This window comes from Scyliorhinus torazame, chromosome 14, assembly GCF_047496885.1.
Source record: "Scyliorhinus torazame isolate Kashiwa2021f chromosome 14, sScyTor2.1, whole genome shotgun sequence".
Taxonomy (NCBI): domain Eukaryota; kingdom Metazoa; phylum Chordata; class Chondrichthyes; order Carcharhiniformes; family Scyliorhinidae; genus Scyliorhinus; species Scyliorhinus torazame.
In genome coordinates this window covers 44,526,880-44,541,762 of record NC_092720.1, presented here as the reverse complement: position 1 = coordinate 44,541,762, position 14,883 = coordinate 44,526,880, and the positions used below count along the sequence as shown (strand labels likewise).

At 47.6% G+C, this 14,883-nt stretch overlaps 1 protein-coding gene across 1 annotated transcript in view; it reads left to right on the top strand.

Moving 5' to 3' along the window:
• Nucleotides 1-335: 335 nt before the first annotated feature.
• The window catches only part of anos1b (anosmin 1b), a 219,588-nt gene continuing 205,040 nt past the window's right edge, over nucleotides 336-14,883 (top strand). The window contains exon 1 of the mRNA XM_072474064.1: nucleotides 336-659. Within this exon, the coding sequence (XP_072330165.1) occupies nucleotides 483-659 (177 nt within the window). The 5' untranslated portion in view covers nucleotides 336-482. The remainder of the gene's footprint in view (nucleotides 660-14,883) is intronic.

Sequence of the window (14,883 nt, the reverse complement as noted above, 5' to 3'; positions counted from 1 at the left end):
GATTCCATATATATTGGAGGCAGAGAAAGAATCCCAGACAAAATCTTTGGGCACAGTGATTAGCACTGTTACCTCATAGCACCTCCCTCAGGTGACCGTCAGGTTAAATCACCCAGGTCAGCCTCTGGTCATCTGTGACTATGGCAACTTTACCTATTAGTACTCCCCTGGAGTGTGGTCCAGTGGGATCTAATTCTACAAATCTTATTCAAATGAGCCACAGCACCTACACAATCAGCCCGGGGGCGGGTAAGCTGTGAGGGTGGTTCAGGATGCTGCAAGACGTGGGTGGGCGTGGTTGCAGAGAGGAGGCGAGGCCAAAGCCCACATGCAGCCACTTTGCTCCCTCAGTACACAAACTTGTGGTGCCAGTCTGCTTCCAGCAGGGAATCTGACAGCAGCAACAGGAGGATTGAAAGGTGCAGCTTGCAGCGCTGTCGGTTTGTGTGTGTGTGGCTGCTAGCCAGGCGGACGGAGGAGGGATGCCGAGCGGACTCTGGATGCTGCTGCCCGGGCTGCTGTGCTCCGTGCTGCCGGTGGGCAGCGGGCGGCGGCCGGGGAGCGGGGCGGCGGCACCCAGCGTCTCGCGGGCCAGGTGCACCTCGCGCTGCCTCGCGCTGCACATCGCACACCTGAGCGCCAGCTTCAGGAGCCTGCAGGTAAGAGCGATGGGGCAGGGGAGGCATGGAGAGGGGGCAGATACCCCCACAGACTGGTCATGGAGAGGGGACAGATAGCCCACAGACTGGGGCATGGAGAGGGGACAGGTCCCCATAGACTGGGGCATGGAGAGGGGGCAGATCTCCCATAGACTGGGGCATGGAGAGGAGGCAGATCCCCACAGACTGGGGCACGGAGAGTGGACGGATCCCCATAGACTGGGGCATGGAGAGGGGACAGATCCCCACAGACTGGGGCATGGAGAGGGGGCAGATCCCCACAGACTGGGGCACGGAGAAGGGGCAGATACCCCCACAGACTGGGGCATGGAGAGGGGGCAGATCTCCCATAGACTGGGGCATGGAGAGGGGGCAGATCTCCCATAGACTGGGGCATAGAGAGTGGACAGATCCCCACAGACTGGGGCATGGAGAGGGGACAGATCCCCACAGACTGGGGCATGGAGAGGGGGCAGATCCCCACAGACTGGGGCATGGAGAGGGGGCAGATCCCCACAGACTGGGGCACGGAGAGGGGGCAGATACCCCCACAGACTGGGGCATGGAGAGGGGGCAGATCTCCCATAGACTGGGGCATGGAGAGGGGGCAGATCTCCCATAGACTGGGGCATAGAGAGTGGACAGATCCCCACAGACTGGGGCATGGAGAGGGGACAGATCCCCACAGACTGGGGCATGGAGAGGGGGCAGATCCCCCTTAGACTGGGGCATGGAGAGGGGGCTAATTCCCTTAGATTGGGACATGGAGAGGGAGCGGATCCCCCTTAGAGTGGGGCATGGAGAGGGGGCTAATTCCCCTTAGACTGGGCATGGAGAGGGGGATAATTCCCCTTAAACTGGGGCATGGAGAGGGGGCAGGTCTCCATAAAACTGGTGCATGGAGAGAGGGCTAATTCCCCTTAGACTGAGGCATGGAGAGGGGACAGATCTCCCTTAGACTGGGGCATGTAGAGGGGGCAGATCCCCATAGACTGGGGCATGGAGAGGGGGCAGATCTCCCTTAGACTGGGGCATGGAGAGGGGACAGATCCCCACAGACTGGGGCATGGAGAGGGGGCAGATCTCCCTTAGACTGGGGCATGGAGAGGGGACAGATCTCCCTTAGACTGGGGCATGGAGAGGGGGCAGATCCCCATAGACTGGGGCATGGAGAGGGGGCAGATACCCATAGACTGGGCATGGAGAGAGGGCTAATTCCCCTTAGACTGGGGCATGGAGAGAGGGCTAATTCCCCTTAGACTGGGGCATGATGAGGGGGCAGATCTCCCTAAGACTGGGGCATGGAGAGGGGGCAGATCTCCCACAGACTGGGCATGGAGAGAGGGCTAATTCCCCTTAGACTGGGGCATGGAGAGAGGGCTAATTCCTCTTAGACTGGGGCATGGAGAGAGGGCTAATTCTCCTTCGACTGAGATAAGGTAAGGGGAAAATGTCCCTAAGACTGGTGCATTGAGAGAGGGCAAATCCCCCACAGACTGGGACATGGAGAAGAGCCAATTGTCCCTTATACTGGGGCATGGAGAGGGAACAGATCCCCATTAGACTGGGGCCTGGGGAGATCTCACTGTGACCATACTGTGATTGTGGTGTGTACCCGGAGTGGGGTGAACTATCCCAAAAGTATGGAATAGAGAGGGAGATATCTCACTGGGGATTGGAGGGGCTGATCCCAAAAAGTGGCATCACCCACTCCATCCCAAATCCACTTCCTCAATACTGGGACAAGTACTGGGGCTCCAGTGGCAGAATGGTATTGTCACTGGACTAGCAATAATAAAATAATAATATTTTAAAAACAAATTTAGAGTACCCAATTCAGTTTTTTCCATTTAAGGGGCAATTTAGCGTGGCCAATCCACCTACCCTGCACATCTTTTACGTTGTGGGGGCGAAACCCACGCAGACACGGGGTGAACATACAAACTCCACATGGACAGTGACGCAGAGCCGGGATCGAACCTGGGACCACGTCGCCGTGAGGCAGCAGCACTAACCACTGTGCCACCGTGCTGCCGCTAATAACAATAATAATAATCTTTATTGTCACAAGTAGGCTTACATTAACACTGCAATGAAGTTACTGTGAAAAGCCCCTAGTCGCCACATTCCAGCGTCTGTTCGGGTACACAGAAAGAGAATTCAGAATGTCCAAATTTCCTAACAGCGTGCCTTTCGGGACTTGTGGGAGGAAACCGGAGCACCCGGAGGAAACCCATGCAGACACAGCGAGAACGTGCAGACTGCACAGACAGTGATCCAGCGGGGAATCGAACCTGGGACCCTGGTGCTGTGAAGCATCAGTGCTTACCACTGTGCTACCGTGATGCCAGATCCATAGCCGTCAGGGGGTGGGCAATAAATGCAGGCCCAGCCAGCGACGCCCACATCCTATGGATGAATTTTAAAAAAGGATGAAAGGTGAATTGGGAGATACTGAAATTGGAGGGAGAGAGACCCCAGAAACGGGGAGAAGTGATGCAGCAGCACCTCGGCCACCCTATCAGTGCAGTGATCCCAAGTGGATCCAGTCTCCATAACTGGCCACCACTGACAGCGTGGGCTTGGCTTTGAGTTTAATGTATTCCTTTTCTCCACAACCCGTTTGTATGAATCATCTCCAGCTTCAGTGTTATCATGGATGATCTTAGGGCCTACGCAGTGCACAATCAAGGCTGGATTCTGTCCCTTAACCCAACTTTGGCAACCCTATAAAGCAAACATGTCTACTGGAGAAGGAAGCCCCCTGAAACAGAAAATGGAAGGGCTGGTTTTTGATTTGGAATAGGAATAGGTGAGACTTGTCAGTCTGAGAGAAGGGAAATACCTGAAACAAGAATGGGGACAGGTTTTTGTACTGAGATAAATGGACGGGCCTGAGACCTCTGCAAACTGGGAGAGACTTCCAAACATTAATATGCATTATCTCATTATCAGAGTTTATATTTAATATGTTTTCGAATGTTTTACCTGTAATATTGAATAAGGTTTCTTTTCCTTAGAAAAATATCCTGCTGAAATTTTCAGGTGCCAGAATTCCTTTTAACATCAACTGGTGGATCCCCATGCAGTGTTTGTAGCAGCCTGCACAGCTTTTATCTTTAATAACCTTTCCGGTTATTATTGTGCAGCTCGTGCAAGTCTTTTGAAATCTAGCCACTTACTTAAAATTAATTTAAAGATGAAAGTTTCTCATAGCTCATTAATTCTTCGGCACCTGCTTTACTTCCAACAGCTGTTGACATTCAAGTCTAGTGCAGAAAGTCATGACTGGGGTTCCTCGTTCGACTGAACTTTCACCTCCAGTCTATTCTAATGTTTGTTCCTTATCACATGTGAAAATTTAAAAGGGGACGTGTACAGCAAATGGAATAAATATATGCAAAAGATAAAGAAATAACTTGCATTTATATAGCGCCTTTCATATTCTGAGGATGCGTTTGAACTGTGGTCACTGTGACTTTGTTGAAAAATGTAGCAGCTGAATTATGCACAGCAAGATCCCACAAACAGGAATAAGGTAAACAACCAGTTAATCTGTTTAGGAATTGTTGATTGAGTGATGCATGTTGGCCAGAACACTGGAAGAACTTACTGCTCTTTTTTAAATGATACCATAGGATCTTTCATACCCACCTGACCATTCTAATGGGACTCAAGTTAATATAACACAAGAAAGCCACCTGTTCTGACAATGCATCAAGCAGCGCCAAAACACTTCCTCAGTACTGTGTTGAAGTGTTAGTCTAGATTATGTTCATGGATGAGATGTACAAAGGTGGATGTGGTACAGAGGACTCATTCTCAACACATCTGTTTCAAATGCTACCAGACAATGGGAAACTTGGTCAAATTGTTGGTGGACCATACTCCCAGACACCAGAACAACCCTCTTGGTGTTCCAAAAGTCTGCATTTCCCTAACCAATTCCAAATTATGGGGCCCCAACTTCTCAGTGCTCCGATTTAAAAGATTTGCTTCTCATCTCCTCCCTCAATTCTGGCCCAGTCCAAGACACTGCAATTGCCCACTTATTGTATTGACAGGTCTATCATTGTGTCCCAAACCAGAACTGTTGCATAGGCTATCTCAGAGGCTAGAGATATCTTCCAAATGTTTCCAGACTTATAATGCCTTCTCCCAATTTCCAGACTTTGAGACGTTTCCAAGTACCATTATATCTAAAGCACCCTTCCCAACCCTTGGGACCACACCTGCGATTCCACTCCTCAGAATTCCCATCCCCAGAGACATCAGAATCTGGTAAGTCCCATTCATGCACTCTAAGCAGCTAACTCCAGGCGCTGACACATCCAAGCACCCCCTATACCACACCAATTTTTCTGCTCCCTGCCATCCTAATGCTGCCACATTCAGGGCCACGACTTGAGCCCTGCGATCTTCCCTCACCTCACTATTAACAAATGCACAATCTCTAAAATGCTACTTGTTGCTTACTATCGTCCTCTGCATCTAGAGCTTCAAAAAAAGGTAACAGATAAAAATGAAGGGGCCAGTTCTGTGCTGTCATGCAGTCAGCAGGGAGTGGTGCTCACAGAGACAGCATTGTAGGAACGGAGTGTGTGACTTTGCATCTATCAATTTTAAATGAGTAGAAAAGTATGGGCTGTGCATCTGCAACATGCTGTCTGGCAGTATGGAATTAGCCCTTGAAGAAACATATAATAATAATAATCAAGGCTGCTAACATTGCTTCCATAGAAAACTCAACGAAATCATGCAATTTAATCCCCAAAATACAGTTTATAAATCTCAGAGTAGCATGCGATTAAAACAAAATTTGACATATTTGACATATTCCATTACCATAAACCCCACAAGAGACTTCACTTTACATGGTTTAACACCCTTGTAGGATTCACCAAAACAACTCTATATAATATATATACAATATATATATATACAAATGAGTGCAGCTTGGGATTCAGGTAGGTGTTTAAACTTGCCCCCAGGTTCCAGCGGCCTTCATTTTTCAGAGTGGGAGAGAGAGAGGGAGCCGGAACGCAGCGAGTGCAGCTTGGGATTCAGGTACGTGTTTAAACTTGCCCCCAGGTTCCAGCGGCCTTCATTTCCGACAACGGGAGAGAGAGAGGGAGCCGGAGTGCAGCTTGGGAATCAGGTAGGTGCTTAAGTGTAGATTTTTACCTCTATTTAAGTTGGGCGGTTGCTAAACCCGAGTCACTACACTTGTAGTGTCTCCTACCCTTCCACCTCCTCTAACCAAAGAGGGTGAGTGAATATCAGGTAAGCTCGCTCTTTTCTTCTTTTTCTTTTATCCGCAAGTTATAGCTTCAGATTTTCGGCGGGAGCAGTGGCCAGGGGTCTGTCGGGAAGGTACGTTTACCCTTTAAAAACTTACCTTGCAGGAGAAGCGGCCTTCAGATTTTCGGCAGGCGCAGTGGCCAGGGGTCTATCGGGAAGGTAAGTAGCTGGGAGAAATTTAACTCTTCCTGGGTTGGTAAGTATTGTGATTGGTAAGTAAAATCCTTATTCCTTTCACTTATTCATTATTTGATATTATATTTGTAATCAGTTAAGGTAAAGTGTAAAAATGGCAGGAGATCCCAGACCCGTGTTTATGCTCCTCGTGCTCAATGTGGGAGTTCAGGGACGCGGCCGATGCCCCTGACCTCTTCATGTGCGGGAAGTGTGTCCAGCTGCAGCTCCTGTTAGACCGCATGATGGCTCTGGAGCTGCGGTTGGACTCACTTTGGAGCATCCGCGATGCTGAGGAGGTCGTGGATAGCACGTTCAGTGAGTTGGTCACACCGCAGATTAGGGTTGGTGAGGGAGACAGGGAATGGGTGACCAAAAGGCAGAGAAAGAGCAGGAAGGCAGTGCAGGTATCCCCTGCGGTCATCTCCCTCCAAAACAGGTATACCGTTTTGGATACTGTTGGGGGAGATGACTCACCAGGGGAAGGCATAGTAGCCAGGCTCATGGCACCGTGGCTTGCTCTGCTGCACAGAAGGGCGGGAAAATGACTGGCAGGGCTATAGTCATAGGGGATTCAATCGTAAGGGGAGTAGACGGGTGTTTCTGTGGTCGAAGACGAGACTCCCGAATGGTATGTTGCCTCCTGGGTGCACGGGTCATGGATGTTTCAGATCGGCTGCAGGACATACTGAAGGGGGAGGGTGAACAGCCAGTTGTCGTGGTGCATATAGGCACCAACGATATAGGTACAAAACGGGATGAGGTCCTACAATCAGAATTTAGGGAATTAGGCGATAAGTTTAAAAAGTAGGACCTCAAAGGTAGTAATCTCAAGATTGCTACCAGTGCCACGAGACAGTCAGAGTAGAAAATCAAGAATAGTCAGAATGAATACGTGGCTTGAGAGATGGTGCAGGAGGAAGGGATTAGATTTTTGGGACATTGGAACTGGTTCTGGAAGCGGTGGGACCATTACAAATCGGATAGTCTACACCTGGGCAGGACTGGCACCAATGTCCTAGGGGGTGCTTTTGCTAACACTGTTGGGGAGGTTTTAAACTAATGTGGCAGGGGGATGGGAACCAGATTAGGAAGTTAGAGGTCAGTAAAGAGGCAGCAACTAAAGCCAGTAAGGTACTAGATAATAAACCCATTGTGACTAAGGGGAAGAGTAGACAGGGAAGAGATGATGAACGCAAAGGGACAGGTGGTCTGAGGTGCATTTGTTTCAATGCGAGAAGTGTAGCAGGTAAGGCAGATGAATTTAGGGCTTGGATTAGTACCTGGGAATATGATGTTATTGGTATTACGGAGACGTGGTTGAGGGAGGGGCAAGACTGGCAGCTAAATATCCCAGGGTATAGATGCTTCAGGAGGGATAAAGAGGGAGGCAAAAGGGGTGGAGGAGTTGCATTACTGGTAAGAGATGATATCACAGCTATGATTAAGGAGGGCACAATGGAGGATTCGAGCACTGAGGCAATATGAGTAGAGCTAAGAAATAGGAAGGGTGCAGTAACATTGTTGGGACTTTACTACAGGCCTCCCAAAAGTGAGCGTGAAGTAGAGGTACAAATATGTAGACAGATTATAGAAAAATGTATGAGGAATAGGGTGGTTGTGATAGGAGATTTTAACTTCCCCAGCATTGAATGGGACTCATGTAGTGTTGGAGGCGTAGATGGAGCAGAATTTGTAAGGAGCATCCAGGAGTTTTTTAGAGCATTATGTAAATAGTCCAACTCGGGAAGGGGCCATACTGGACCTGGTATTGGGGAATGATCCCGGCCAGGTGGTTGAAGTTTCAGTCGGTGATTACTTTGGGAATAGCGATCACGATTCTGTAAGTTTTAGAATACTCATGGACAAAGACGAGAGTGGTCCTAAAGAAAGAGTGCTAAATTGGGGAAAGGCCAAGTATAACAAAATTCGGCAGGAGCTAGGGAATGTGGATTGGCAGCAGCTCTTTAAGGGTAAATCCACATTTGAAATGTGGGAGTCTTTGAAGGAAAGGTTGAGTAGAGTGCAGGACAGACATGTCTCTGTGAAAATGAGGGATAGAAATGGCAAGATTATGGAACCATGGATGATGGGTGGAATTGTGAGACTAGCTAAGATGAAAAAGGGAGCATACATAAGATCTAGGCGACTTAAATCTGATGAAGCTTTGGAGGAATATCGGGAAAGTAGGACAAATCTCAAACACGCAATAAAGACGGCTAAAAGGGGTCATGAAATATCTTTGGCTAACAGGGTTAAGGAAAATCCCAAAGCCTTTTATTCGGATATAAGGAGCAAGAAGGTAACTAGAGAAAGGATTGGCCCACTCAAAGACAAAAGAGGGAATTTATGCGTGGAGTCAGAGGAAATGGGTGAGATTCTTAATGAGTACTTTGCATCGGTATTCACCAAGGAGAGGGACATGATGGGTGTTGAGGCAAAGGATGGATGTTTAAATACTCTAGGTCAAGTCGGCATAAGGAAGGGGGAAGTTTTGGGTATTCTAAAAGGCATTAAGGTGGACAGGTCCCCAGATCCGGATGGGATCTATCCCAGGTTACTGAGGGAAGCGAGGGAAGAAATAGCTGGGGACTTAACAGATATCTTTGCAGCATCCTTGAGCACGGGTGAGGTCCCGGAGGACTGGATAATTGCTAATGTTGTCCCTTTGTTTAAGAAGGGTAACCGGGATAATCCAGGGAATTATAGACCTGTGAGCTTGACGTCAGTGGTAGGCAAACTGTTGGAGAAGATACTGAGGGATAGGATCTATTCACATTTGGAAGAAAATAGACTTATCAGTGATAGGCAGCATGGTTTTGTGCAGGGAAGGTCATGTCTTACAAACCTAATATAATTCTTTGAGGAAGTGACAACGTTAATTGATGAGGGAAGGGCTGTAGATGTCATATACATGGACTTCAGTAAGGTGTTTGATAAAGTTTCCCATGGCAGGTTGATGGGAAAACTGAAGTCGTATGGGGTTCAGGGTGTACTAGCTAGATGGATAAAGATCTGGCTGGGCAACAGGAGACAGAGCGTAGTGGTGGAAGGGAGTGTCTCAAAATGGAGAAAGGTGACTAGTGGTGTTCCACAGGGATCCGTGCTCGGACCACTGTTGTTTGTGATATACATAATGGTTCTGGACGAAGGTATAGGTGGCCTGATTAGCAAGTTTGCAGATGATACTAAGATTGGTGGAGTTGCAGATAGTGAGGAGGACTGTCAGAGAATACAGCAAAAATAGATTGGAGAGTTGGGCAGAGAAATGGCAGATGGAGTTCAATCCAGGCAAATGCGAGGTGATGCATTTTGGAAGATCTAATTCAAGAGCGGACTATATGGTCAATGAAAGAGTCCTGGGGAAAATTGATGTACAGAGAGATCTGGGAGTTCAGGTCCATTGTACCCTGAAGGTGGCAACGCAGGTCGATAGAGTGGTCAAGAAGGCATACAGCATGTTTGCCTTCATCGGACGGGGTATTGAGTACAAGAGTCGGCAGGTCATGTTACAGTTGTATAGGACTTTGGTTAGGCCACATTTGGAATACTGTGTGCAGTTCTGGTCGCCACATTACCAGAAGGATGTGGATGCTTTAGAGAGGGTGCAGAGGAGGTTCACCAGGATGTTGCCTGGTATGGAGGGTGCTAGCTATGAAGAAAGGTTGAGTAGATTAGGATTGTTTTCGTTGGAAAGACGGAGGTTGAGGGGGGACCTGATTGAGGTCTACAAAATTATGAGAGGTATGGACAGGGTGGATAGCAACAAGTTTTTTCCAAGAGTGGGGGTGTCAATTACAAGGGGTCACGATTTCAAGGTGAGAGGGGGAAAGTTTAAGGGAGATGTGTGTGGAAAGTTTTTTACGCAGAGGGTGGTGGGTGCCTGGAATGCTTTGCCAGCGGAGGTGGTAGAGGCGGGCACAATAGCATCATTTAAGATGCATCTAGACAGATATATGAACGGGCGGGGAACAGAGGGAAGTAGATCCTTGGAAAATAAGTGACAGGTTGAGATAAAGCATCATGGGCGTCATTCTCCGACCCCCCGCCGGGTCGGAGAATCGCTGGGGGCTGGCGTGAATCCCGCCCCCGCCGGTTGCCGAAGTCTCCGGCACCGGATATTCGGCGGGGGCGGGAATCGGGCCGCGCCGGTTGGCGGGCCCCCCCGCTGGATTCTCCGGCCCGCATGGGCCGAAGTCCCGCCGATAAATTGCCTGTCCCGCCGGCGTGGATTAAACCACCTTTTGAACGGCGGGACAAGGCGGCGTGGGCGGGCTCCGGGGTCCTGGGGTGGGCGCGGGGCGATCTGGCCCCGGGGGGTGCCCCCACGGTGGCTTGGCCCGCGATCGGGGCCCACCAATCCGTGGGCGGGCCTGTGCCGTGGGGGCACGCTTTCCCTTCCGCCTCCGCCACGGTCTCCACCATGGCGGAGGCGGAAGAGACTCCCTCCACTGCGCATGCGTGGGAAACTGTCAGCGGCTGCTGACACTCCCGTGCATGCGCCGCCTGGAGATGTCATTTCCACGCCAGCTGGCGGGGCAACAAAGGCCGTTTCCGCCAGCTGGCGGGGCGGAAATTCCTCCGGCGCCGGCCTAACCCCTCCATGTTGGGGCTCGGCCCCCAAAGATGCGGAGCATTCCGCACCTTCGGGGCGGCGCGATGCCCGTCTGATTGGCGCCGTTTTGGACGCCAGTTGGCGGACATCGCGCCGTTTCGGGAGAATTTCACCCCTGGATCGGCGCAGGCTGGGAGGGCCGAAGGGCCTGTTCCTGTGCTGTAATTTTCTTTGTTCTTTGTATATAATTGTTTTCTGTGTCCATTGTTTGACTGGTGGGGTTGTCCACAGAGATAATAATTGTTAATGTAACTGCATTAAATTTCAGCTTTTCAGAGCCCCAGTGTTACCCTAACTACTTCTTTAACTATTCCTCAAATACCTGCAAGGCCAAAATGTGGATAATTGATCATGGTTTAAAATTAATATGGACCAAAAGACTCCCTGTTAAGTTGTACTGAAAAATAAGCACATATACAGGAATAATGTGGTTTTGTACTACTTCTCTGTTTAGCATACCAGTGCTCTGAAATAGCTTCATAAAAATTAACAAGGACAAACACATCTTTTGCTTGTTAAGGACCAGTCAGGAGAAAGCTGTGCAGAATTATGCATGGGGGAGAAAGGATGAAAACAAAAGTGGGTACTGAACACTAGGTCAGGTTTTTAAAAGAACTTTCATCTTTCTCTTTCTAAGAAAATAAATCTGTTGAAGCCTAGTTATATTGATGGTTGGGGGGGCGGGGGGGGGGGGGGGGCGGGGGCAGCAATGTTTGGTTATAATAAAGCAAGAGCTCTTTGTTAAATTTCTCAATGTTGTTTATAATTTACTGCAAGTTAGATTGAATACATGCGGGACAAGTTACGGTAGTCCAGCAACAAATCACAAATAACATTTGAAGCACAGTTTAAATAGCCCTCTCCAGTGTGTGTTTGTATGCCATTATACATTATCGGGTTGATTTTACAAATCTGGAAAAGAACATGGAGATAGTCATGTCAGGAACGCATATTAGGAATTTGAGGTTACTGAGCCCCACGGGATTTTCTGTCCATTAATTCTAATTTTGCACTGACCCACGGAACTCAATCCTTGATAGTTTCTCCTGATGCAGAAATGACAGGAACAGGGATTTGTAAAATTGACCTTTGCATTTCCAGAATCAAATGCATGATATAAACAAATTCATTTTCATTTTAGAAAGGAGAAGTAAGCTTATGTGGAGCATAAAGACTGGCCGATTAGGTCAAATGGCCTGTTTTTGGGTTGGAAATACCTTTATGGGCAGTACGTTAACACAGTGGTTAACACTGTTGCTACACAGCTCTAGGGTCCCAGGTTCGATTCCCCGCTGGGTCACTGTCTATGCAGAGTCTGCACATTCTCTCCGTGTTTGCGTGGGTTTCCTCCGGGTGCTCCGGTTTTCTTCCACTATCAAAAGATGTGCAGGTTAGGTGGATTGGCCATGCTAAATTGCCCTTAATGTCCAAAAAGGTTAGGTGGAGTTACTGGGTTACGGGGATAGAGTGGAGGTATGGGCTTAAGTAGGATGCTCTTTCCAAGTGCCGGTGCAAACCCGATGTGCCGAATGGCCTCCTTCTGCACTGTTAATTCTATGATCATTCTATGCAATAAACTGACTGCAAAAGTTCAAAGCAGCAATATGATCTTGCAGAATGGAAATGACAATATAGCTATATTTTATACTTGCGCCTAAACCATCTGTATAGGCAGGCGCGAATGCAGTTGCTGTAGTGGTTTTTTTAAATCACCGTCAACTATTTTTCGCTGTACCTTGTTGATATTATTGTTTGTGAAAGGTGCACAAATGTCATTCACTATAGCATGATCGATAAGTAAAATAAAATTCTTGTTTCTAAAAAAAAATCCCTTTTGTGTAAAGATGCCATTACGATTTTTAATAACCCAAGGGTCCAATTTTGACCTGGAGAAAGTGCAGTCGAGGTAAACACCACATCCCACCCATCTAGTCAATTACCCACTCAACACAGAGGAGAACGGGCAGCTGGTTAGGGGGTGACAGTGGAATGTCAGGCGGCAGAAAACCATTGGTCAAAACCAAAGGGACGGTCACTAGTGCTGCATTAAGTGTGGGAGCAAGGTTTTGGGGCAGCCACTACGGCTTACCTGCTGAGGGCACTGGTTAAATTAGCAGTCCAAGTTCCTCAGTAGATCCAGCATTCTGTTATATTCTTATTATTGAGGGGGAACCCCACTGCCTTCACTTGGCTGTCTTTGGGGTCTGCCCAGAAGAACAGAGGAAAGAATGAGAGCAAACCAGTATGTTGACTGATAGGTTTCTTCCCCCTGGGTGGATAGTGTTAAAATCACACGTTTAATTGAATTATCCATCCAAGAAAATAATCTCTGTCTTTTTACTGATATCTTTAGTGCGTGACTTTGTAAATAAATCTATACTTTTGCATTCTTCTTTCAGCGAGTACAAACAATTGCACAGCCTATGCCAAACTTTACCATTTGAATCAATTAAGCAGCTATTCAACTGTTTCAGAAGTATTCCAAAGTTCTTTCCATTTAGGGACCAGTCCTTTGAATTGGATAATTATGCATTCTGCTATTTAAGAAAGGTGACAGAAGGAAACCAGAAGGGCCCACGTTTTGCCAAGTTGGAACAACTCAGGAGACCTTTAGAAATGCAAACTGGACTCTGATGTGAAAGGCCCACCGCCATTTCCACCAGATCTTAGTTTTTCAGGCCGGGAGAGCAGGGCAGGATGTGGATAGAGCAGGGCGGGATGTGGATAGAGCAGAGTGGGGTGTGGATCACACAAGGGGAATCCTAAACTCACCATGGCCCTTTGATTTGAATGCTGGATACAAGCACACAGAGTTGTCATTGCTCTAACGATCTTAACCTGCAGTTTGGGAATCATGATCTTACAGAAGATGCATAAAAGTGATTTAAGGTCTGTTTAAATGTCATGGTTTGAAGTGATTTAAGTTCTCAGACCACTAAAATAAAAAAAACAGTCTGCAGCTTTCACTTAGATTAAAAAACAGACACAAAGTTACTGCTGGAGTGCTTTGATTAACAGGCCATCTGATATAGCTTAGAAAAAAAACAGCCATCTGTTTTTGACTTTGCAATAGACACGATTATTTAAATTTTCTGAGGTTTGTTATTATAGCTGAACCCATTATGAATGCTTGGTTGAATTTCTAAATGTCCAGGTTCACTTATCTCAGCAAGGACCAGCAAGGACCTGTGCACACATTTTTGTTTGACTGGTTTAAAAGATTTGATGTCCTTAGTGAATTGGATATGTGTTTGTTTTTACAATAGATTGACCACTTTAGGAGATTTACATTTTTGAATGGGTTTCACGAATGAGTGTTTTTTTAAGTATCAAGTATGTTTGAGTGAGAGCTCTATTAGATTGTTAAAGCCTGGTTTTTCACCTCAACATGACTCTGGCGTTTAGCTCATAGTGGACATTTGGTGTATGGCTGTGGAGTGTACATGGGGGGCAGGGTGGTGACATGAGGATATGAGGGCATGGAGGTAGCATTGGGGGATATGAGGGGGTGTAGAGAGGGAATGGAGGTATAAGGTGGCATGGAGGTGGCTAGGTGGCATGGAGGTGGCATAGGATGTATGAGGAGACATGGATGGGGGGGGGAAGGTGTTTAATGGGTGAGGGCCACGGGTGCTAAAAGCCTTCAATACAACTGGGGTAAAGTCCCAGTGAATTGAGGTGAGCCTTCTGAGCAGCCAGCCTCTGTGCTTGCCTCCGAACTGCCCCCGGAAGCTGTGAGATTGATTCCACATTGTAACACCTCCAACCTGAAATGTCAATATGGTAGGCAAGGACCCTTTTAAAGGAGAAAGATCTACCAAGTTTCCTGCCTCAACCTTCCTGGCTGCTCTTTCAAATCCAGCCCATTGAATTGCATTGATGTAGCACTTTTCATGACCATTAGATGTTTCAAAGCACTTTAGAACAAATGAAGCACTATTTGAAGTGTAGTCACTTTTGTAATGTAAGAAGCACAGCAACCAATTTGCACACTGCAAACTCCCACAAACGACAATGTGATAGTGACCAGATAATCTGGGGTGTTGTTTGTTATTTTGCTTGAAGGATAAGTAATGACCAGGATACCAGAGATAATTCCCTTGACCTTCTTCAAAATAGTGGCATGGATCTTTT